At 34.2% G+C, this 21,922-nt stretch overlaps 1 protein-coding gene across 1 annotated transcript in view; it reads left to right on the plus strand.

The window, feature by feature from the left end:
* Positions 1 to 21,922, plus strand: part of LOC149571116 (caffeoylshikimate esterase-like) — a 57,696-nt gene that overhangs the window by 15,154 nt on the left and 20,620 nt on the right. Inside the window, exons 3-5 of the mRNA XM_089812676.1 lie at positions 945 to 974; positions 4,489 to 4,615; positions 4,751 to 4,897. Coding sequence (XP_089668802.1) covers positions 945 to 974; positions 4,489 to 4,615; positions 4,751 to 4,897 — 304 coding nt within the window. The remainder of the gene's footprint in view (positions 1 to 944; positions 975 to 4,488; positions 4,616 to 4,750; positions 4,898 to 21,922) is intronic.

The following is a 21,922-nucleotide window of genomic DNA, read 5'->3' on the forward strand; positions in this document are numbered from 1 at the left end:
GCCGTGAGAACAGGAAGGCAATACTGGACCATGACAACAAATAGCTCTTGTTTTGTTTCACTTGTGACATGGTTTATGATGCTATCCAAAGAATGGAAAATTCTCCCATAAGCTTAGTTCCTTTGGATGACAATACTCTGCACTTGTTTGCCTTAGTTGTGGGTAGTTGGCAAAAGCCTCCACAAACTGTTTGGTCACCTTGGTTTGCCATTTCCTATTATCTGTTCTGCTAATGAATTTTGTGACTGGGACCTGCAAGTGTGTATGTTGTAAAAATAAACATCACCTAGCAAATGCCATCCCAAAGTGTTAAGCTAGTTGCAAGTGTTTTCTCTCTTTTAAACATCACCTACCTGTAGTATTGCAACCAAAATAGCCTTGTGTATTAACAGTGTGCACAATTTAAATCATATTCAAAGTACTAACTCGTGATCTGTGAAAATTAACTGAAGCTCCCGAGCTAGGCCTGTTTTGATTTCACATCTAACCCTAAAAGAGTGATGGATTATGTGCATTATGTTGAGTCTTGACCATTACCTATTAGGATACTAATAGATTAAGATTCTAATAGAATATGTTAGCATATCATGTTACTGCTTTTTTCTATTATAACATCATCCATCACAGTATTGCATCAATATAGTTTGGTTTGTAGACGTGCTGATCAATAGGACGTCAAAGTTTAGAACAGGTGAAATTTAATTGGAGCAATAAACCAGCTTCATCTTGCACTTTGTTGAGCCGTTAAAGTAAAAACCCGATGAACTGGATATATTATACATATTATTATATTACAGACCATAAAATAACGAGAGTATTAAGGGTTTATCATCAAATGCCTTTAAGCAATTAAAATCTAGTATTGTTGATTGGTTTATGGAGATGTATGCAGTAATAAGTCTCCCAGAATCACTATCTTAATAACACTTTTTTTCTACTTGCAGATGACACCATCGGGAGTAAAGACTAATGAGGTATGTTATTTACAATCCATTTTATTCTTTGGAGTGTGATACGTTCCTGCTTTGTGATATGAGAAATTCTTCTCGTCTCCTCTCACCTTTTATGGACTTAAAGAACCTCTATATCAGTTTGAATGCTGACCAAAAACACATAAGCTTTATTATGCTTGTCTGTGTTTATGCATTGCATTTCAATGGCAACCACTTAATCATGACAGAATATTCCTGTGTTCCGTGTTGCAAAAATTTCCAACCATGCTTTTATGAAAAATAGATCAAATATAAAACTTGTAAGCATCGGTCTTTCTTCAGACATATCACAATTTTGAAAAACATACATTGGTTATCATCAGACAATAAGAACAAGCAATTATGTCCCTACTTTATTGCCTCATTTTTGTTTAACTGAAGACCCGAAACTCTTCTTGTGTACTCCATTAGTTGTTGCATAATTTCAGACTAGGCATATTTGAAGTTATTTGAATCTATTCACATACATGGGTGCATTGATGCAAATATTTGCTATGTAGTTTTATTTAGGTAAAAGGATTTGTCACAACTCTGTTTTAATACAATTATTTATCTGGCCGCTCACACTTTTATTACACAGGAAGCATTCTGATTAACCATGTTTAGCATAGGAGGAACAATTCATATACATAAATGAAAGGAAAGTTTAATGGTCTTCCACAACAGATGGTAGGCTTTTTAGTATTTGTAGAAATGCAAATTTGAGTGATATATTCCACAAATTTGTCAACATGCTAGTCTGGTTTGATCCTTGAACATATTGGTTCCCACTAAACAAAAATATTGGTCAAAAGTTCATACATTTAGTTTTCATTTGCTTTTATTTTTTTCTGTCTTACATAAGAACCAAACATTCATAACTTCTACCTTTCTAAGCATAGTGGCATTCTATTTATATGGCACTGACATGGTGTGTAAAAGTACAAGTGGGATTCAACTCAGGTTTTAAATGGAAAAAACCTAGCAACAAATGAGGAACTAAAAAGCGATATAATATTTATTTTGTTATGTCGTGATAAATATAGTATATATAATAAAATAGATGTTACACATTATAAATATGCCAACTGTAAAGCATTGCTTAGTATTAAAAAAAAAAAGATTTTATTTTTATTATTATAGAGAGGGTTTATGTAAAAAGAAAACAAGCCCTAAAAAACTCGGTCACTCTGAAATATCCCGAACTAGATATTTACTAAATTTTCCTTTTCAACAATATATTCATAAAAAAACATTGCAGATAGTTTCCGGCACAATCGAAACTAGTAGAAATCCCAATAGATATTTAATCAATTTCTTAAATATAATATTCAAACTCAACATAGATAGATATAATACGATGTAACAATAAAACCAGCAGATTCTCCATAAGAAAATAATCGTCTTTCCAAGATACTATTCAGGATTTGAACATATGAAAGTACGTCACAAATTAGTAATATAAAACCAGCAACCTCTTGTACAACTCCATACGTTATTGCATGATACAACAACAATACAATAACCAACACTAGAAAACCCAATCTTAAATACAAATTTAACAGTTAGATTGGAATACTAGAATAAGAAATTGTAAGCGTATATGAAACACCTGAGCTGATGTCTCCCCGGACAATGGGTTGGCGTCCACTGTCTGCCGGCACGAGGGGCTACGTCCTCATATTAGCTGAAAGATGAAGCTTTCCAAATACTCTCACAAGAGAGAACTGAAATCTGAAATAATAAATCAAGCATGTCCAACAATGAGCCTCTTTCCCCTTTTAATACACAAATTAAGACTCTTCGACTCCCCTTTGGCTTTCATCCTATTCCTTTGTGACTCTTCAACTTTCCTCTGGCATTTTGTCTTATTCCTCCTCGACCTTTTGCTCTCTTTATAACATTCAATTGACCTTTTAATAATTTGAGTCTACGTTTCAGAGTCAATTTTAGCATTATATAAAATAAGACTTCAATATTTCTAATGTCCCAAAAAGGGGACATTACACACTCTGTCATGAAGCATTTTCCAGTATTTATTGGCAGCTTTGTATTCACAATTTATATCCTTGTGAGGGTATAAATTAAAACTGATTTGCTGAATTTGCATGGGGGCTTACTGAATCCGTGTCCAATTAGAAATGTGTGGTCTGGTTTGGTTCCCTTGCATATTCTGACAGGTGAGGCCATGGAGATTTGGGTTCATCTAGGATGGACTTGAGGGATCTCAACTCTTGATAATGATCTAGAAAGATCCCAACAAACCTGAAAGATTCCATTATTTGTTTGACAAATTTTAACTTTTTAAAAAAAAAACCTTTGACTTTTATGTAGTCCCTCTAAAATAAATCCCTAACTCTAAAAAGTGCCAACTAGAAAATTTCAAACACTAATCAAGCTCATTTTAGCTCATTTGATTGAAAAAGATGAATACTGTTACAAAATGCTACGCTTTCATTCTTTTTTATCATTCATAAAGATAGATGACAATTGATCATTGCAATACGTACCCTCCATTCACACAAACAACATGGCTGCAAGGAAGGGGACACAAAGCTGTGGAATATGGAGCCAGAGCATCCTGATTTGGGTGCTTCCACTGCCCAAAATGTTGCATGCGAGGAGTCTGAAAGTGAGCACACTTTTATTGTAAGTGACAATGGTATTGCTTGTGGTTAAGTGTTCCTACTATCATAAATTTATTGTGTTGGTGATGTTGACAATTTAGAAAATCCATATGATGGTGAAATCTGATTATGCATGAACTTTAAGTTTGAACATGAATGCATCAATTTATCAGCAGTGATTTAAATGAAATTCTAGTTTATGGTGGTTCTGTTGATTGTATGTTGCTATGTGTTGTTTTAAACTTAATATCTTCTTTGTCATATATACGACTAAAATGAATTCATACCCCAAAAAGATTTTGTCGGACACAAACGAAACCTGCGATCCTGAACCAGGATCCAAATTAGAATTGGCAACTCAGAATAAAGGGAAAACCTTCCTCATGGTTTAGAATTTAACTTCTAAACGAAATTGATTCAAAGTAAAAGAAAGTTTATATACCATTCCCCTAACCTGGAACTCAAAATGATCAGTCTGCCTTTGCTTCTGTATTTTGTATCTAAATGTAAAAGTTAAAAGATACATGTTTAAAAAAATCAAATCCACTGCCTGAGAAGTTTAATGAATAGCATTGCAATGACATTTTTTTTGAGTTCATTGCTACTATGGTTATAAGCTGATATTAAACCCTTTTTAATGAATGTGTATGTGGACAGTCAGCATGGATAGCTTTACATTCAGTTCCACGCGTGTTCACTTTTCGAGATTCATCTTCAGTGTTTAAGGATAAGATTAGCCCATGAAGTTTTGATGATGAATATTTATTGGCTGTTTATTTTCACATTTGATATGTAAGAATTCAATGTTTACTAGTCTAGATGGTTGCAAGCACTAGAAGAAATTGTAAATGCTTCTTAAGTTATAAAGATAAGTTAATCTGAATGAGCAGAGTTATGAAGCAAACTCACGTGGGCTAGAGATATTCTCCAAGAGTTGGCTTCCAGACTCCATTTCCGTGAAGGGCATTGTTTGCTTTTGCCATGGATATGGAGACACATGTACATTTTTCTTTGAAGGTGAGTTGATTGTTTGACAAAAGTAGAACTATATTATCATTTTTTATTTCTTGAAAAACATTTTCAAAGTCAAATCTCTGAAATTTAGTTTTTGCACAATTTAATTAGATTTTTAAGAACTTACAAAACTTGCAGGAATTGCTAGGAAAATTGCTGCATCTGGGTATGGTGTATTCTCAATGGATTATCCAGGATTTGGCCTTTCAGAAGGATTGCATGGTTATATTCCAAACTTTGATGAACTTGTTGACAATGTTATCGAACACTTCTCCAAAGTTAAAGGTATGTGTTTGTTGAAGAAACTCTGCTCAAAGTTCCTTGGCATGCAAGGTGGTGTAACTCAGACACCGTCAGTTACATTATCATTGAACTTGTATAAAATAATGATAAACTTGGACAAGCATTATCACAGCATGATGGATGAATGCTCCAGAATTAGGGCTAACTATCAAAGCTTTAAAATAAAAGAGAATGGGAATTTTTTATAGTGGATATATGAAAGAAGATTTGGCTACCAAGATGAGTTAGGGTATGCCATTTGACAAAAATCACACTTAGAGGCATTTGATCATTGTACAGACGAAAACTACATCAAGAGTAACTCAATTTGTTTGCTATCACTGCCTCCTGTTCCAATGTGTACAATTGCAATTTATAGACTCGAGATCACACCTTGAAGTCCACATTCATTACTTTTCGATTTTCTTGTTCATAGCCATATTTTTGTAGATTTAAGGTCATCTTATCCCTTCCCTCTGTTTCATTTTTCCCTTAATATTTTTAGATTAGCACTGTATATTACATCTTCCTCTTCCACGCTCTTGGTATCTTTGATTCATTTAAATGTCCTAGATGACATATGTGACCTCCTTTATCTTGTCCTCATTGAATATTTATTTTATTACTCAGACTATTGTATGTACTGGGTCTAGTGTAACTTCTAAATTGGAATTGCATAAATGAATTTTTTGTGTTGCTAACATCCATTGATTGCCCACTTTACCTGTCATAAATAAAAAAATATTTCATTGCATCAGCTAGCTATTGTAAATAAGACAAGGAAAGGATACAAACTTGGGAATGGCTCCATGATTCCAGATTGAAAGACTAAAAGTGGGAATGCTAGGTTGTGTAACTGGGTTTTGTGTTTAATAATAGCCTACATTCTGTTCTTTCAGTATAGCAATTTTTTCTAATAGATCTGCAATAACGTACCGGAATGTAATATGAAAGAGCAATAACTTTCAGCTTATCAATCAAATCCAATTGATTCTAAGATTTGTATTGATTAATTATAAAGATGATAGTAAGGAAAAAACCATTGTCTCTGGGAATACTGAAGGCTGAAGATGACCAGCTAGGTTAACAAGAGACAATGGGGGAAACAAGTCTGCCACATGTGAGTTTTCTCTGATTATTACAGACAAATGATCAAGTCCGTCACACTAGAGTCAAACAAGAATGCAGTGGGGTGCAAAAATTAGACTCAGGTGTTGGCTTTAGGTGCTAGAGTAGACATTAACTCTAGAGCTGGGTATTTAAGACCCTCTGAAAACCTTTGGCAAGGTTCTAGCTCCAGACAGGACACCGCAGTCTTTTTGACAGGGTCTTAAGCATTGGCATTGGAAACCTCTGGAGGATGTTCTCTTTAGTTGCTGATTCCAATAATGCCTGGAGGTTCTTTCTGCTTGTCTAGGATCTTCAAATATGCAAACTTCAAGCTAGGGAACAAGAGGAAAGGGTTTGACTATGATAAGAGGAAAGGGCTTGACTATATGGGAGACTGCCTAAGCCAGTCTCCTATATTGTATTTTCTGTGTTCAACTTAGCTATAGGTAAAAGAATGATGTCTGTGCAGATTCAAGGTGAAATGGTGGCATCTTATGTGCAAGTTTGGGGTGATAAAATAGAAACCTTTAGGGGACTGTACCATGCAAAGTGGTGTGTGTGTGTGTGTGTGTGTGTGTGTATATACACACAAAGGGGAATGGAGAGCTTGGACTGATTTTGGGAGAGGTTTGAAGGGCAAATCTGACAATAGGGATGATGGAGCATGTATGGAAAAAGAATATGGAAATTTGGGATTGAATGAAAGAAAAATTGGGAAGGATGAATGACGAGGGCAAAGGAAAACAGAGAGAGTGAGGATATATCAAGTTATCAACCATAGTTGAAAGACTCACAGAAAACATGGCAAGTTTTATTAAGTCACAATTTTTTCTGATTGGCGAGTTTTTTTTTGCTCCAGCAACTTGTAGGAATATTAGCCAAACTTTTGGTAAGTTTATCCCAAATCATTGGTTCTGTGAAAACTCGGCTTTATTAAAATAAAGGCAAAGACATGTCAAAAAGTTATTTAATTTTTTTGGTGGGGTGATGCATAACCCCTGAACTTGTACTTCCAGCCTGCAAGCAAGCAAAACATTCCCCCCACACCCCTTCCATTGTTGGGATTTTTTCACATCTAACACCTTGTGCAACTTATTGTTGCTGCGCCCAAACCCATTAGGGTATCCACTCCCAAACCCCCACTTGTTGGTGGAATCTCTTGTCATATAAGAAATTTGATTGCAACGAGGTGTAGAAATGGAGATCAAAATGGAGAACTTAACTAATTTTATCACCATCATAATATCTATTATCATTGATCAATGATGAATTATCATATTATCAATTTCTGAGATTCAAATGTGATGACTAGAATTTTGAACCTCTCTCAATGTTTTAACTAGAATAGGGAAGAGGAAGATGTTAAATGTTGTAATATGCAATTTATAAATTATGTTGAATTTGATGATGTTCAAAGGCAATGATCATATATTGTTTATAGATGTTAGCAAACTATTAAATTAGGATTCCACACAAGGATGCGATGTTGTACTCAATGTGTATTTAAATCAATCAAATTTAATGGAAAACACTTTTGTACTCATTGGATACATCTTGTTGTTGAAGCTTGCAAAAAAAAGTGCTTCTAATGAAAATCAAGGAACTTTTTCAGTTGCTGAGATTTTGCTAGTTTTTTGCCAAGTTGCATTTTTTGGGCTTTTTGAATTTTCACCGAGTCCAAGTTTTTCAACTATGATATAAATAATGGAGGATGGAAAGATGCTATCAAGGACAAATAATTGTAAAATTTCCCTCAAACTTGGTTTGTAAAACCTTCTAGCTTGCTGCTGTAGGGGAAAACTTACCAAGGAGAGAAAACATAGCATCAGTGGGTGTAGTAACCTTGCTTGCTATCTTTTGTTGTGTTCAGAATGAGGAATATAGATCTTTTAGTTCACGCTTTACTCTAATTGACTGTTTGAACCTGGTTTATGGCAGCACTAGATTAGGGTTTTTCACATCTGAAACTCGGGAATGAAATAGAATTAACTTAGAATATAGTGTCTGGGTGTAATTTGCTTCAATTTGGTGTTGTTTTGAAATTTTCAGAATTGATTTTATATGTGAAAAGAGACTTGAGGTTCACTTTGAATTAGTCCAAAACTTGGGCTAAGGCTGAAAATCAACACAGATAAAATAGTTACCATAATGAGTACAAGATCATAAAACATAGATTTGTGTGTGTATGTATCAGTTAAAAACTTTGGCCAGTGCTGAAAATCATTGTAGATGAAATTGTCACTAAAATGAGTGCAATTACATAAAACAAAGATTGCAATTGTGTGTATGTTCGTGCACGTGTGTAATTTCTCTAGTGTTGTTTTTCATATCTATCCTTACCATGTTTTCCTATTTAACATGTAGAGCTATAGCCTGACCCTATTGCATACAAGAACAGCTATTGCATACAAGAACAAGACCTAGGTCGGGAGAGCCTTATAACATAGGTTAAACTGAATAATATCTTCCAAATATTGAGCTATTCTATACCTAGACTGGCGTTATAAGATAGAAATAGAATTCAAGGACTATAGTCAGTCTTTGTCTTGTCAATACTTCTTGTATGTGTGTTTGTCTAGCCGGACATGTTTCTTCCATGTAGCAAAGTAAATAGCAAGATTAACACAACACACATTTCTTCCTCACAACAAAGTAATTAGCATAATCATCACAATTTAGTTGAAGAAAATGTTAATGTTTGGTAGCTTTAGTTGGATAAACTCATGAGACTAAACTGAAGTTTTATATAGTATATATATTATATATATGTGTGTGTAGTTAAATAATAAACTATTATATTAATTAAATATTAATGAAGAGGACATGTCTATCCATATCTCATCCACAATATAGAAAAAGATTGCTGCACCTGGAAGACACATATACCAAGAAGACAGTGCTACTACATCAGCAGACAATCCTGTTAAAATAAACATGGTATCAGAACCAAGTTGCAGATGAATAAAATGAAAAGAACACCAAATAAAAATAGGCACTGAGCTAAGTTTTACATAGCCATATATATACAGGAGACCTCATGTTTATAAGGTTATGAGTATCCAACTTGTGTACCATGGTAGAGATAAAGGAGGAGATGGCACGTATTTGGAATCATCAAAGCTCTATTGGTCTAACAGCACATGGGTGATTGACATTTGGCATCGATTGGTGATTGCCATGCAGGGTCAATACTATTCAGTGTTTGAAAATAAATGCTGAAGAGGGAGGCATCATGATTTCCATGACAATGGCCTATGTGATTGGTTGCCAAGGAACCACTATATATTAAACTGAAGTTATAGTATGTATTAAAAAATAAGAGAGAGAGTACTATATATATTATATATATCATATATTAAATATTATATTAAATAGCTCTATGCTGATGAATTTTGTAAATCATAAATCCTGGTTGCCAAGAAACCACAATTTTCAGTTGCTTGTCGTGCACAGGTGTCTCCCACCCGCTTAGAATCTCTATTGATCCACCATCCCCAAATGAATTTTTTACAAGGGCAGAAATCGTATCTAATCGAAGAAGAGAATAATTCATCATAGGTGATAGTAAATATCAAGGAAGGAACGACCAATAAAAGTAGGAATTGAAGGAAATAACATGTAACTCAAAATATTGTTTCAAACGTGCTCCTAACACTAAATGGAACAGGGAGTTCCACGTAGGATAGAAGGGAATGATTACACCTCATGCGAGAAGCTTGACTTCCACGTCAGCGAATACGTCAGAGAGAAGACTTGTTAAGATGGGGACCTGTATTGATTCCCATCGGGTGCACAACAAAGTGTACAAAGGGGTTGACAAGTACTAGAAGGTGGACCTACGACATAGTCGATAAGGAGACAAGGAATTCGTGCATGTAAGTGACAAACAAAACAATGGGGTCAGTTGAATAAAGTATAAACATATGACTCAACTACGAAAGGAAGAGATTATTTTGATGGAGAGGTTATGATCTAAGTAAGAAAACCTAAATATTATTAAAAAAGCGGCAACTAAAGCATTGGAATTTCCCGTTAGCTTTAGTAGGGCCCATGGGGTTTTCATTGCTTCAAAGATTTGGTACCTGTTTGAAATTCAGGCCACCTCATCTATGACTTTGCTCCATGAGGCAGTATGGGATAAATGTAGCATTTGAGCTTCGGGTGGATGCATTGACAATAGAACAGGGGGATGTTTTAAACTCTTTCAAACAGTTTTCTCAACCCTTCAAAGCAGACTCTTGATCGAATACTCTCTCATAGCAAAAGGGTCATCAATGAATATGGACACAAGGCAAAGTAATTAAGTGGAATACATCGGATTACAAACCAGGAATACATCGGTTTACAAACCAGGCTTAAGGAAATTATAAGGTATGAGAAACATTGTTTTAAGTTGTTTTCATTTATTAATATGTTTAAGATATTAGTATAATTTTTATGTGAGAGGTGGGTTCCACAACAAAGTAAGGATGAATACATTAAACAATTATTAAACAGTAATGTCATCTTGAATACAATAATTATGTTATTCTAAAGGAATAATCATTACTACTAATATCTGACTATTCCTAATGTTATTACTATCCTTGAGTATTATAACAATCTCTCTCTTATTTTTTAATATGTATTATAAGAGCTATTTGCCTTGATTTTTTTCTTCCAAGCATTGTTATTGCAAGAAAAGGGAAGATTGATCTTGGATTCAGAGGGAGTTTCACACTTCTCCAAATGCAACTTTGGATGAGGAGCTCAAGTGATTGATTTTTAGAGAGTTCAAAAGTCGTGTGTGGCTATATAACTTAATTTTCTATTATGATGGATATCTTACAATGTCTATGCAAATTATGATAGAATATATTTTGCATGGTGGATTTTTATATGGTACACATTATGAGAATGCACGTTCACATATTGTATAAATATTTTGAGAACATGGTGAATGTTATGAAAATTGATGTTCTAGTGGCCATTACACAGAGTACTTGGTGAATATCAGGGACTTGATGTTTAAGAGGCCATTACTCAGAGTACTTGGTGAATATCTTGCATCTCGACATTCTGGAGGCCATTACTCAAAGAGTATTTGGTGAATATCATCTGTTGATATTCTGGAGGTGAATATCATATGTTGACATTTTGGAGGCCAATACTCATGATATCAAATGTGATATAAAACCTTATTGAGTACGTGGTGAATACCATATGTTGATATTCTGCAAGCCATTACTTAGGGTATCTTACTTAGGGTATCTGGCAAATATCATATGTTGATATTTTAGTGGCCAATACTCATGTGATTTCAAAATGGTGAATATCATGTGTTGATATTCCGCATGCCATTATTCAGAGTATTTGGTGAATATTATACGTTAATATTCTGTAGGCCAATACCCATTATATCAAATGTGATATTGAAATGGTGGATATCTTCTGATCAAAGATGTCCTTAAAATTTTGCCATTCCGAATGTTACCAATGGCGTAATATTTGTGTTTATCCTCCCTAGCTAAGAGAGAGTGTTAATGTTTGGTAGCTTCAGTTGGATAAACTTATGAGACTAAACTGAAGTTATATATATTATATATATGTCAATAACGGCCTTCGCTGGTTGGTAGCTCACAAGCTTCATGCCTCGCTGGGCTGAACCCTCCATCAAAATAAAAATAAAAATAAACTATTATATTAATTAAATATTAATGAAGAGGACATGTCTATCCATATCTCATCCACAATATAAAAAAATATTGCTGCACTTGGAAGACACATACCAAGAAGGCAGTGCTATTGTAGCAAACGGATTTTCATAACAAAGAATTAATATCTGGATTCACATAGAAATGAAAGAGTTTTCTTCAACTAACTATCGAAACAAAACATCTTAATTCCTTTTATGTGACATTAACTGATTTAACTATTGACAATTAACTAAGATAATCATTCAACTGATATAATTGAAGTAATTGAAATAACGATAACTAAAGTAATTGAAATAACGATCAATTCTCTTTCCTTGCATACAAGTAAATTAAAAACAAAATCTGTTACAAGAGGTATATAAATGCATAACAAAAATGGAAAGAGTGAAGGTCTTTATCTGGTTGTGCAAGCCTTGACTTTCAGGTAAGAGGAGAAGCATTGGCTTAGCCAACCTCAGACCATAATCATCCCCACACAATCTATTGAATAGAAAGGCCATCCCTACCTCGGGATTAGGCTTGGGATACTACTAGTCCAGCCACCTGAGCATTTCCGGTGTTTAGATTGTCGGCACAGTTATGGACGGACATGTCTGAATAATTGACACTATTGACATCAAGTGATCTTAAGATGGCAAACATGTCTTTAATGACCTTGGCCAAGGTTTTTGGATGGTTTCTATTACTCGATCACCACCGCTTGACTTGACAACAGGGGAACAATACATATGAATATGCATGAGCTATTAAATGATTTTCCTTTTAAAATAATATATAATTGTTATGTCATATTTGATTTTGTTTCCATGTTATTGTAGATTTTTTTATCACCTCTTCACCTCTTCCTTGGCCATACAACCGAGTGAGTCCCAGGTGTTTCAATCTCAGAGTAAACCATCTCATTCTGCTGATCCTTAGCTGGTGTACAAATATTACATGTTTCAGCATATAACAACTTTTATGACTTGAGGAAATAATCTTAAGACTCGCAACAATACAATTTGATTTTGTCATATAGCAATAAAATTAAAGATGTATAAACTTGTCATGAACAATTGGTCTCAACTCAGCATGGGAATATCTGACTCGCTGAGAACCTATTTGGTGATACCAAACAAAGATGAAGTTCAACATTTCATGGAAATATACCTTACTGTTGTAAGTACAAATGCAGTAGTATTTTGATAAAAAAATAATAATAAAAAAATAAAAAAAAAAATAAAAAAAAAATCTATATATATCAATTGAATATGGAAAGCTAACGACATAACCTAGTTGTTTGAAGAAGAAAGAGCCTTGGTTGGACGCTAACAATCCAGCTCCTTCACTTGAGTAATTCCAAATGCACAACTCTCAGCAGAGGTAAAAAAATGAGAAGGAAATGACGTGACAAGAACTACAGAGGTAAAAATGAGAAGGAAATAATGTGACAAGAACTGTAGAGGTAAATCGTAAATTGTGTGGGAGGAGAAAATCAATTCTTGTCTTATTGGCTTCTATTGGCTTTCATAAATAAGGAACATTCGATGGTAGCAAGCCATAACTCTTGAACGGTTTTAAAAGATTTGCCTTCTTGATTCATCGATATCAAATGCCAAATGTACATTTCCGCCTCTTAAAAAGAAATAAATAAATATGGAAAAGAACTTGAAGGTTATAAATCAAAACAATATTATAAACATATTTATTTACTTGCACGTAAATATATTATTAAGATGGTATATATAAATGTTTATCCAAGGTCGTACCTTTCAAATATGTATATCTAAATACATGTTTCATCTTGGAAGATTATTTTGTCTTCTTGTACATGCATTTATATGTACGTATTAAATATATAAAATCTTGTATAAATATAATACTATTATATCACCTTTAATTTATATCTATGTGTACATACATAAATATGTATTATAATGATGTGGTGGAAAAGTCAACCAAAAACATTTGAGGTACGCATAAATTAAGTTAAAATGATTAATATTTTAAATGTTTATTTAATAGTTCATGCGTGTCCACTGATTGTATCTTGATGTTCAAGTCACTAGGTCCTTATCGAGATAGTTAGAGGTCATACCCGTTGACCAAATAATTGAACTAAGGTAGTACTTCATTCCATTGATCCCGTTAAGCAATGCTTCTCCCCTTCGTCTTCTCCTACAATCACCTATGCAACATTTTCCACAATAATAACAAGTTCCATGATAAATCCATAATAACATTTAACATAGATATTAGCAAGGAATTTAATTATTAACCATAATTCCGAAACCAAGCAATTGCTAACTACTATCATTATCATATGACAAATAATGGATAACGGCCATCATCATTAAACAATTAGACAAATAATGACAACAACATTTTCATAGAATACAATGGTTATATTTAACTACCCTTTTCACATGATTATGAAAGAAAATCCATTCAATTCAATGGCTATAATAAATTTAAAATAGGTCAAAATTTGGGATGTAACAGCTACTACATCTGCAGGCAATCCTCTTAAAATCAATAGAAAAAATGGATATGCAACAATGTCGTGTGATATGTAGGGCTAAATATCAATTTCTTCACTTATTACTTGTCTGTTTGAGGCTGGTGATGTGATGAAGGTAATAGAGTTTGATGTAGGTAACCGTTGTTCCACTTGGCCACCGATCAACATCTTAAAGGGGTAGAGCTTTTGTCCTTTATTGTTATCGATGGCACTAGGTCATTGTTTTGTCTTGATTTGGTCGGTGCTCACCTATTCAAGCAATGATTATCCCTTTTCTTTGATGTGATTGTAATTTTCCCTTCACAGGCATAAGTGTTAGGCAGGGATCCTTAGCCTACTTTTATTTCCATAATTAATTGGGAGGAAAAAAGGAATAATTAATTAATCTAAAATTCAAGCAACTTACATTTAATCAATTATTTTATTTTACAAAGTTGAAAAATTATATTGAAAAGTAACTTTATTGGGATCCAAAATATAAAGTTAAAATTTAAATGTCACGATGGTGGGAAAATGATTACCATTTAATTATATTTGGAAAATGTGCATAAAGAGAGGAATGGGAAAGAGAAAAAGCATTTTTGGTATTTTCATTTCAAAAATTTAATTTAGAGATGAGCAACTGTTCTTGAACCGTAAGAGGGAAATCCTACAGCAAATTGAGTTTCAGGAATGAAAAATATTACAGCAAAATCTGTTTCGGGGATGAGTCCTACAGCAAAATTGACTATGGGGACAAAAAGACCTAGCCTATTTACAAGTGGATCCATATAGGATTCCTTGGTTTCCGTAAATTTTGCAAATTCTAGATGTTTGCTTTTGTGACCATTTCAGGTTAAAAGTAAATTTCAGTCAAAAGTTATTTGCAAATTTATTATGGAAGTATCAATTAACTGAATGTGTTAAATCATATTTTTTGGCCAAGGAAATTGCAGATATACCCAACTTTATGTTTTGAGCAGGGCATACAACCTGAAAGTTTCCAAGGGTGGGGTGGAAGCAAGCAAAAAGTGAGTCATTGAGTAATCTGAATGCTGTTAGGACTCTAATAACCCAATCAGACCATTTAAGAAAGTTCTTCTACAGGTTTGGAGTGAAACTGTGTATCTTGGACAAACTAGCCATAGCCTTCCCATCCTATGTTTGGAAAAAAGATACAAAGATGGTCAGATCATACCATGAGGTGGAGTTCAGAGGTTTCGTGGGGTATTAGTAGCTCGAAAAGGCAAAATAGTACTTGATGATAGAAGCATTTGAAGAAAACGCAATTTCATAATCTACCATAACCCCATGTGGATTAGTGAATCTCATTGTCAGGTATTCAAATGCTGCAAAAGAGTGAAGATTTTTTAAATAAATATAGCAATTTAAGGAGGTTGCCTAGCATGTTGAAATGTATAAAACTTTATGCATCAAATATTGTAGTATCAAGGATTCCCGTAGCACGTTGTATCAAAACATCAGCCTTTGTATTCATCTGTAGTTTAATATATATTGGTAATATATATTAAAAAATTAGTAATTTTAATTTTTAGCACACAATTACAACTTTTCTCTTAGCTGGTTTATTCACTGAAGCAGACATTATATCTCTTTTCTAGTCTTGTAAATGTAAAATTTGTAAAGCATTGCTGCCTCAACTATCATTTGGGGAAATAGTTCTCAAAAATACAAAAACGTTTATTTGGGCATCTTACACAAATGGCTGCTATTCATGTACAATTTGGATGAATATTTTCATGTAATATTATCTACTGGTAGCTGTGGAAGTTGGATTTGGGGTTTCAAAGGCTAAGTAAACATCTTGGCTTAGTCGGATAGTTACAAGGAAGATGAATATTACCATATTAGACAATTAATCTTATGTTATCAGCGTCTAGAAATAAGTTTTCATTAAAAAGAGAATTGTAACAACTAAACAAAGTGTGTGAAACTTCTTTGTGCAATTTTTTACTAGCTGGTAATTTTATTTTCCCATTCCTATATTTTTTGTTCACTAGTAATTAAGCACATGATATATAACACAAGTATTGGTGTGAGTGGGTGCAAGCTGTCAGAATCTTCCATGGGAGTTAACAATTTCTATTTAAGACTATTGTGTTGGGCTCTTCCCATTAGTTGTATTTTTTACCTCTTCTCCCTCTCAATTTTTTATACAGACTCTTCTTCTAGCTAGTCTTTTGTTTGGTATTTTGTGGTTATTTGCTTTGCATTCCCCTAATGCTATTTTATTTTTGCAACATTTGCATTTCTCTCATGGAGACTTTATGTCGTAATTTTGATCTTATATCATTTGTATTCACAATTTTTATGTCTATTCATTTGCATATTCTTATAAAGGGTGATCCTGGATCCTCAAGGCCTCCTAAAGATAGAGAGCCTTTACAATATTCTTTCCCCACGAGACCACACCCAAATCAGTTCATCAGTTCATTCTTCCTGGCAGTCTCTCCTGCACATGGGGCTAGGCAGCCTCGTGACCCTCCACCCGAGCCCCTTAGCGCTACGCATCCTTGCAGATCCTCCATGCAGCTATGGCCTTCCTCCCCTTCTTCTAGAGGTCTTCAACGATGACTTGGGATCTCTATTTGCCCTAAGGTCTATCCTTTTGTTGTGGGTTTCTTCTCAGTTGCTCTAAGCAATTAGTGGGGTGGTTCCATTTCTTATCGGTTTGCAAACTCTTGCTTTTGTTGTTCTGTTTTCTTTCCTTGTTTGGTGCCCCTGCTGTGAGATTTCTCTCTTTTACAATCCCTTGGACCCTCTTGTTGGTCTTTTGTTGGACCTTAATAAAATTATCTTATCTTATCTACAGGGGGAAGGGCTAAAAAGTTGCATTCAGGTTTCCTTAAACTGAAGGCTTTGTTTCTCTTGCATCTTAAAATAATTTGGACAATTTGAAAGTGTGATGAAAATTTTGCTTTTGGATTTTTTGAAATTCAGATGCTTACAACATTTTGGTAATTTTGTTACTTTTTTCAGTTCTTATAGAGTTTAGAAGGCTCAAGAATGTAATGTTTGACTTTGTTTCACTAAAATTGGAGCTCAAAAAATCTATGTTGCCGAATTTGTCCCGTGCTGCCCGGATTCAGGTCCCGGTCCGCACAGGTCCGGATTCGTCCCTGGGTTCGCTGCGGGTCCGGGCAGGGTCCTTAGTTTTGACTGTGGATTCGTCCAGGTCCTTGCTGGAGCGAACCCAGACGAACCCATAGTGAACCCGGGGCTAAAACAACTTTAAAGAGTGCTTTTTTAATTGTTTTCTTATGTAACTCTCAAAGGAATCTAATAAAAAACATTTCACTCATCTAATCCCTTATGTCAAGGAGGAGGACGATGATATAGCAGCATATGGGACTAGTGGAACCAGTTTGGGTTCCAATGATGAAGATCTAGATATAGTTGCAGTTGGGGATGAAGCCATTGATCCCTCATTTTATGATGATCCATTTGACCCTTGAAGGGCATTTGACACTATGATTATTGATAAACTACTAAACATTTGTCATCTATCATTGTGTTTCAAACTTTATTATTTGATGAGCTAGTCTTTGTTTTGCAATTTAGTAATTCAATGCATTATTTGATGAACTAGTCTATGTTTTGCAATTTAGTAATTCAATGCATAATTTTCTTTACAATCATGAAGATAGATTAATGAGCGAGTATTTAATGTTTTTAGGTTAAGGTAAAAACAGGGTTTGAAGGGACCTGAAACCCTTTGGCATTTGGCATAATTGTTCATATTGTGAAATGACTTTGTTTTGCAACTATGCATGTTTCTCTTCTGTGTGTGTGTGTGTATATATATATATACTCACGAACCCACCCATGAACCCAAATGGGGAAAAATTATTTTTTCCGAACCCACGAACCCGAACCTCGAACCCGAACCCATCCCCAAACCCGAATTGGCAACTTAGCAAAAAATCAATAGCAAATAAGGATTTGAAGTTGAATAAATTTTAGTGGACGCAAGTTCAGTTTAATATCATATTTGATCTTCAGCTTATCAAACAGAAAAAAGTATTTTTCAGTTTTTTATCAATAAAAAATTGGGCATCCATTAGATTTTGCAAACAGAGTACAAAACTTGCAAAAATTGTTGTTGTCCAAATAGCATCACATGACTATTTTTCAGAAAGTGGAAGGTTTAATTTACATCAAAAATTTCTCCGACTTATTGGAAAGAAAAATGCTTTTTGGGTTTTGTTCGTAGCATTGAAAAACTTTGGGGCATTTCTTAATTTTTTACATCCATTAAAAAAATCAATTAACACATACTTTTTAAAGTCACTTAAGTGACTGGGAATTAAAAAAGTCATGAGTGCTCTCTAGATGCACCTGGATGTTGTCTGGGTGCTCTTAGAAGCATCTCAAACGCATCCACAGACGCTAGGCGTGCTTCTTGAGAGCACTGATGCAACATCCAAAAACATTGGCGCATCGTAATGCACTGGCATCAACACCCTGGGTTTTTGGAAGAGAATCGGTATTGTAGATTAAAAACAACAATATCCATTTTAACTACTTACAACTATTTTGAGTGGAAATCATTGTAATGTCGCCTTTCAGAATATTCCTAAATCTTGCTCTAAAACCACAAATCCAATTAAAAATAAGAAATTTAATATATTAGAACCCTAATTTACCAATTGAATGTTCTTTATAATAGAATTATTGGTCTAGGTCCCACGCACAATATTAACATTGACAATATTAGTGGAGGATGGGTACTTCATTTGTCAGGACCCATCTTTTCACCACCTAAGTTGTGCTTAAAGGGGAGTGTTAGTGTATTTGTTGTTCCTAGTTGGTTATATTGTTTTTATATTCCTAGGTTTTCCTACACTTGTAACTAAGCTTGCGTAGGATTAATAACATGAGTATTAGTGCGAGTGGTTGCAAGATGTCAGCATCTTCAGTGAGGCTTACACTTGCCTATATTAGGCTCTCATAGTGGACTTGTCCCATTCATTGTATTTTTCACATCTCATTCTCTTATTTTCTATATATATCACCTACTTGCTAGTCTTTGACTTTGTATTTTGCATCTATTTGCTTTGCATTCTTCTAATGCTCTTTTGCTTTTTCAGCACTTGCATTTCTCTCTTGGAGGCGAACTTAGTGTTGCTTTTTTGTCTTGTATCATTTCTATTCATAGTTTTATTTTTATTATTCTGCACTATTTATTTTTGGTTATTTCTTTTTAGATTCTAACAAAACTGAATGTATATCACTTGAGTAAAAGCCAAGATGTTGAGACGAGGGTAGAGATATACAGAAAAACCTCCTGGTAAAAAGGAATAAAGGTAAGATAGATAGGCAAACACTCTTTGGCATGTAGACTAGTTTCTTTTGAAAGGAAGTGTACAGAGGAAGAAAATGATACTAGGAGAAGAGAGAGATACTGAGAGGACTTTAATTTATACATTCCTCCTAGATAATGAAGCAATTCCTTTATTTCTTTTTGAATTGTGAAATCAGTAGGCTCATTTGAGCATCTTTATAAGCCTTTTAATGGGCAATGTTTGTGAATTAGTGCAAACAATATTGTCTTTACTTCCGTTTGGTGTGTGCATGTGCTAGTGAGTGTTAGGCTGCTGGGTTTAGGCTGTTGTTTATTTGAGCCCCTTACTGACACTGCATTAAATGGTATCATAGTGGGCCTTAGCTCATTGTGTGTCTTGTGAGGCTCTAAGGATTTATTGCAGGTGTGAGGAAGTCCTGCAATTACAAAACCCAGTGAAAGAAAATGGTTTTAGATAGGGTGCATCCTATATGTGGTTGTGTTTGAATGTCCAACAAAAGAGTCCTGGACAGTGAGTGGAAGAGATTTTGAGATAGAAACAAAAGAGTCCTAGACAGTTTGTGATCATTATGCTCACATAAGTCTGCCTAGGGTATATGATGTAAGAGCATCCTGGCTCACAAGTGATTTTCTATCACAAAATAAAATAGAATAATTGTTTCAAAGTGTTAGTTGTTTTTTTGGAAGGATTTTTTTTTTCCAAACATGCATAGTCACAGGTTTGCTACTGGCCATCTACAAGTTGCTGCAAGTGTTAATTAGATTAACGAATGTGTTGTATAATATGCGATAATTGTTGATCAAGTTGTTGTTGGTGAATAGGAAGTTGGTGCAGGTGATGAGTCTTTGGAAACAAGTTCTTGCTACAATCATTATGTTAAACAATATAGTTGATGTCAAAATGGATTGGTGCAGGAGCACCTAGAAAAGGCATAAAAGGAGTCTAGAGCAGAGTAAAACTCAATTCATAAGTAAATTTAAGTACATTTGCATTTGTAATGTCATTGTAAATAAGTATGTAAGGCTAAAAGAGCCCATTGTAATGAGTTGTCCAAGTTCTTCTAATATGGGCTTCAATTAGTCATTTGGTAAAATTTGTATAAAATACCCTTGAAGGGGTAAAATGGTGATAGAAGGTAGTAATATTCCATTCTAATATGTTTGGAAGGTTCTTGTGAAGTTTTAAAGTCATTTGAGTTAAAAGTTGTTAAATGCAGCTTTTCAAAAATTGCAAAAAGATGAATTGGGAAGTTGTATGGTCATAAGAGGAAGTTGAGAAGTTGTAACATCCACATGAAGGTGTAAAGGCTGTAAATGCTATAAAAGCCTCTATAATGGTCATTCATAGACATGATGTAAAGTTGGAGAAGGATTAGAAAGTGTTGGAAGGAAGGATTAGAAAGTGTTGGAAGCATTTTGATATTATATTTTCATTGTTTCAATCTATTGTTTTGTTGTCTTGAAATTTATTCCTCTTGTTTCCAGGCCTTGTACGACCATGTACAACCTGGAAACAAGTGTATTTCTATTATGGTAGTGTAGCACATTAAATAAGCTTTCCACTGCTTTTGGTTTGAGATTATTTCATGCATTATTGAGAAAGTTATCAAGGTTTTGGTGAAAATTATTTGTAAAAGCCCAAAACTCTGATTCACAGTGACCAGTTTTGGAAAAATAATCATAACTTTGGACTGAACCATTGGATCTTGCTATAAATTGGAGAAAAGTTTGGTAACTAGCCATTATAGAATCTAAGAATATGAATGTCTGATTGTCTCTACTATCAATATTTTAATATTTATGAATGATTGTTTAGGACTGTAATTTCATGACCAGAATAGAGTATATTTCATAGTTGGGCAACTCTTGGTTTTCTTTTGTAAGAAATGGATATAGGAAGGGTATAAATGACTCATAATTCATGAATAACAGATGGATATAAAAGTATAATGTATTTATATCTATGGAGAATATTTGATAATGGTGATTTGATTGATGATTGTATTGGGAAACATGTGTTCATGCCTCTAACATGTTGAAGACATTGTGTTGATGATTGAACTCATGGTTGATTTGGGATTCTTTGTTAGATTTCCATGATGCAGAATGATGCTCTGCATCATGGATATGCAGCAATTTTATGTGATTTGTAGGGCCAAATATCCATTTATTTCCTTGCTGTTGGGTAGTTAGAGGTTGATAATGTGTTGTAGGTCAGGGAGTACGATGTAGGTAAGTGACAATCCACTTTCTGATCAACTTTTTAAAGGGGTTGATCCTTCATCCTTTTCTATAATGTTGGACAATAAGTCATCAAATCATTATTGTTTGGTTGCTACTAACTTATTCCAGCTACAAATACTAATTTTCTTTGATGTGGCATCCTATCACGTTCTTCTGGATGAATGTTTTTGTCT

The sequence above is a fragment of the Cupressus sempervirens genome, chromosome 2 (assembly GCF_028749045.1).
Source record: "Cupressus sempervirens isolate cs-2001-9-10 chromosome 2, ASM2874904v1, whole genome shotgun sequence".
Lineage (NCBI taxonomy): Eukaryota > Viridiplantae > Streptophyta > Pinopsida > Cupressales > Cupressaceae > Cupressus > Cupressus sempervirens.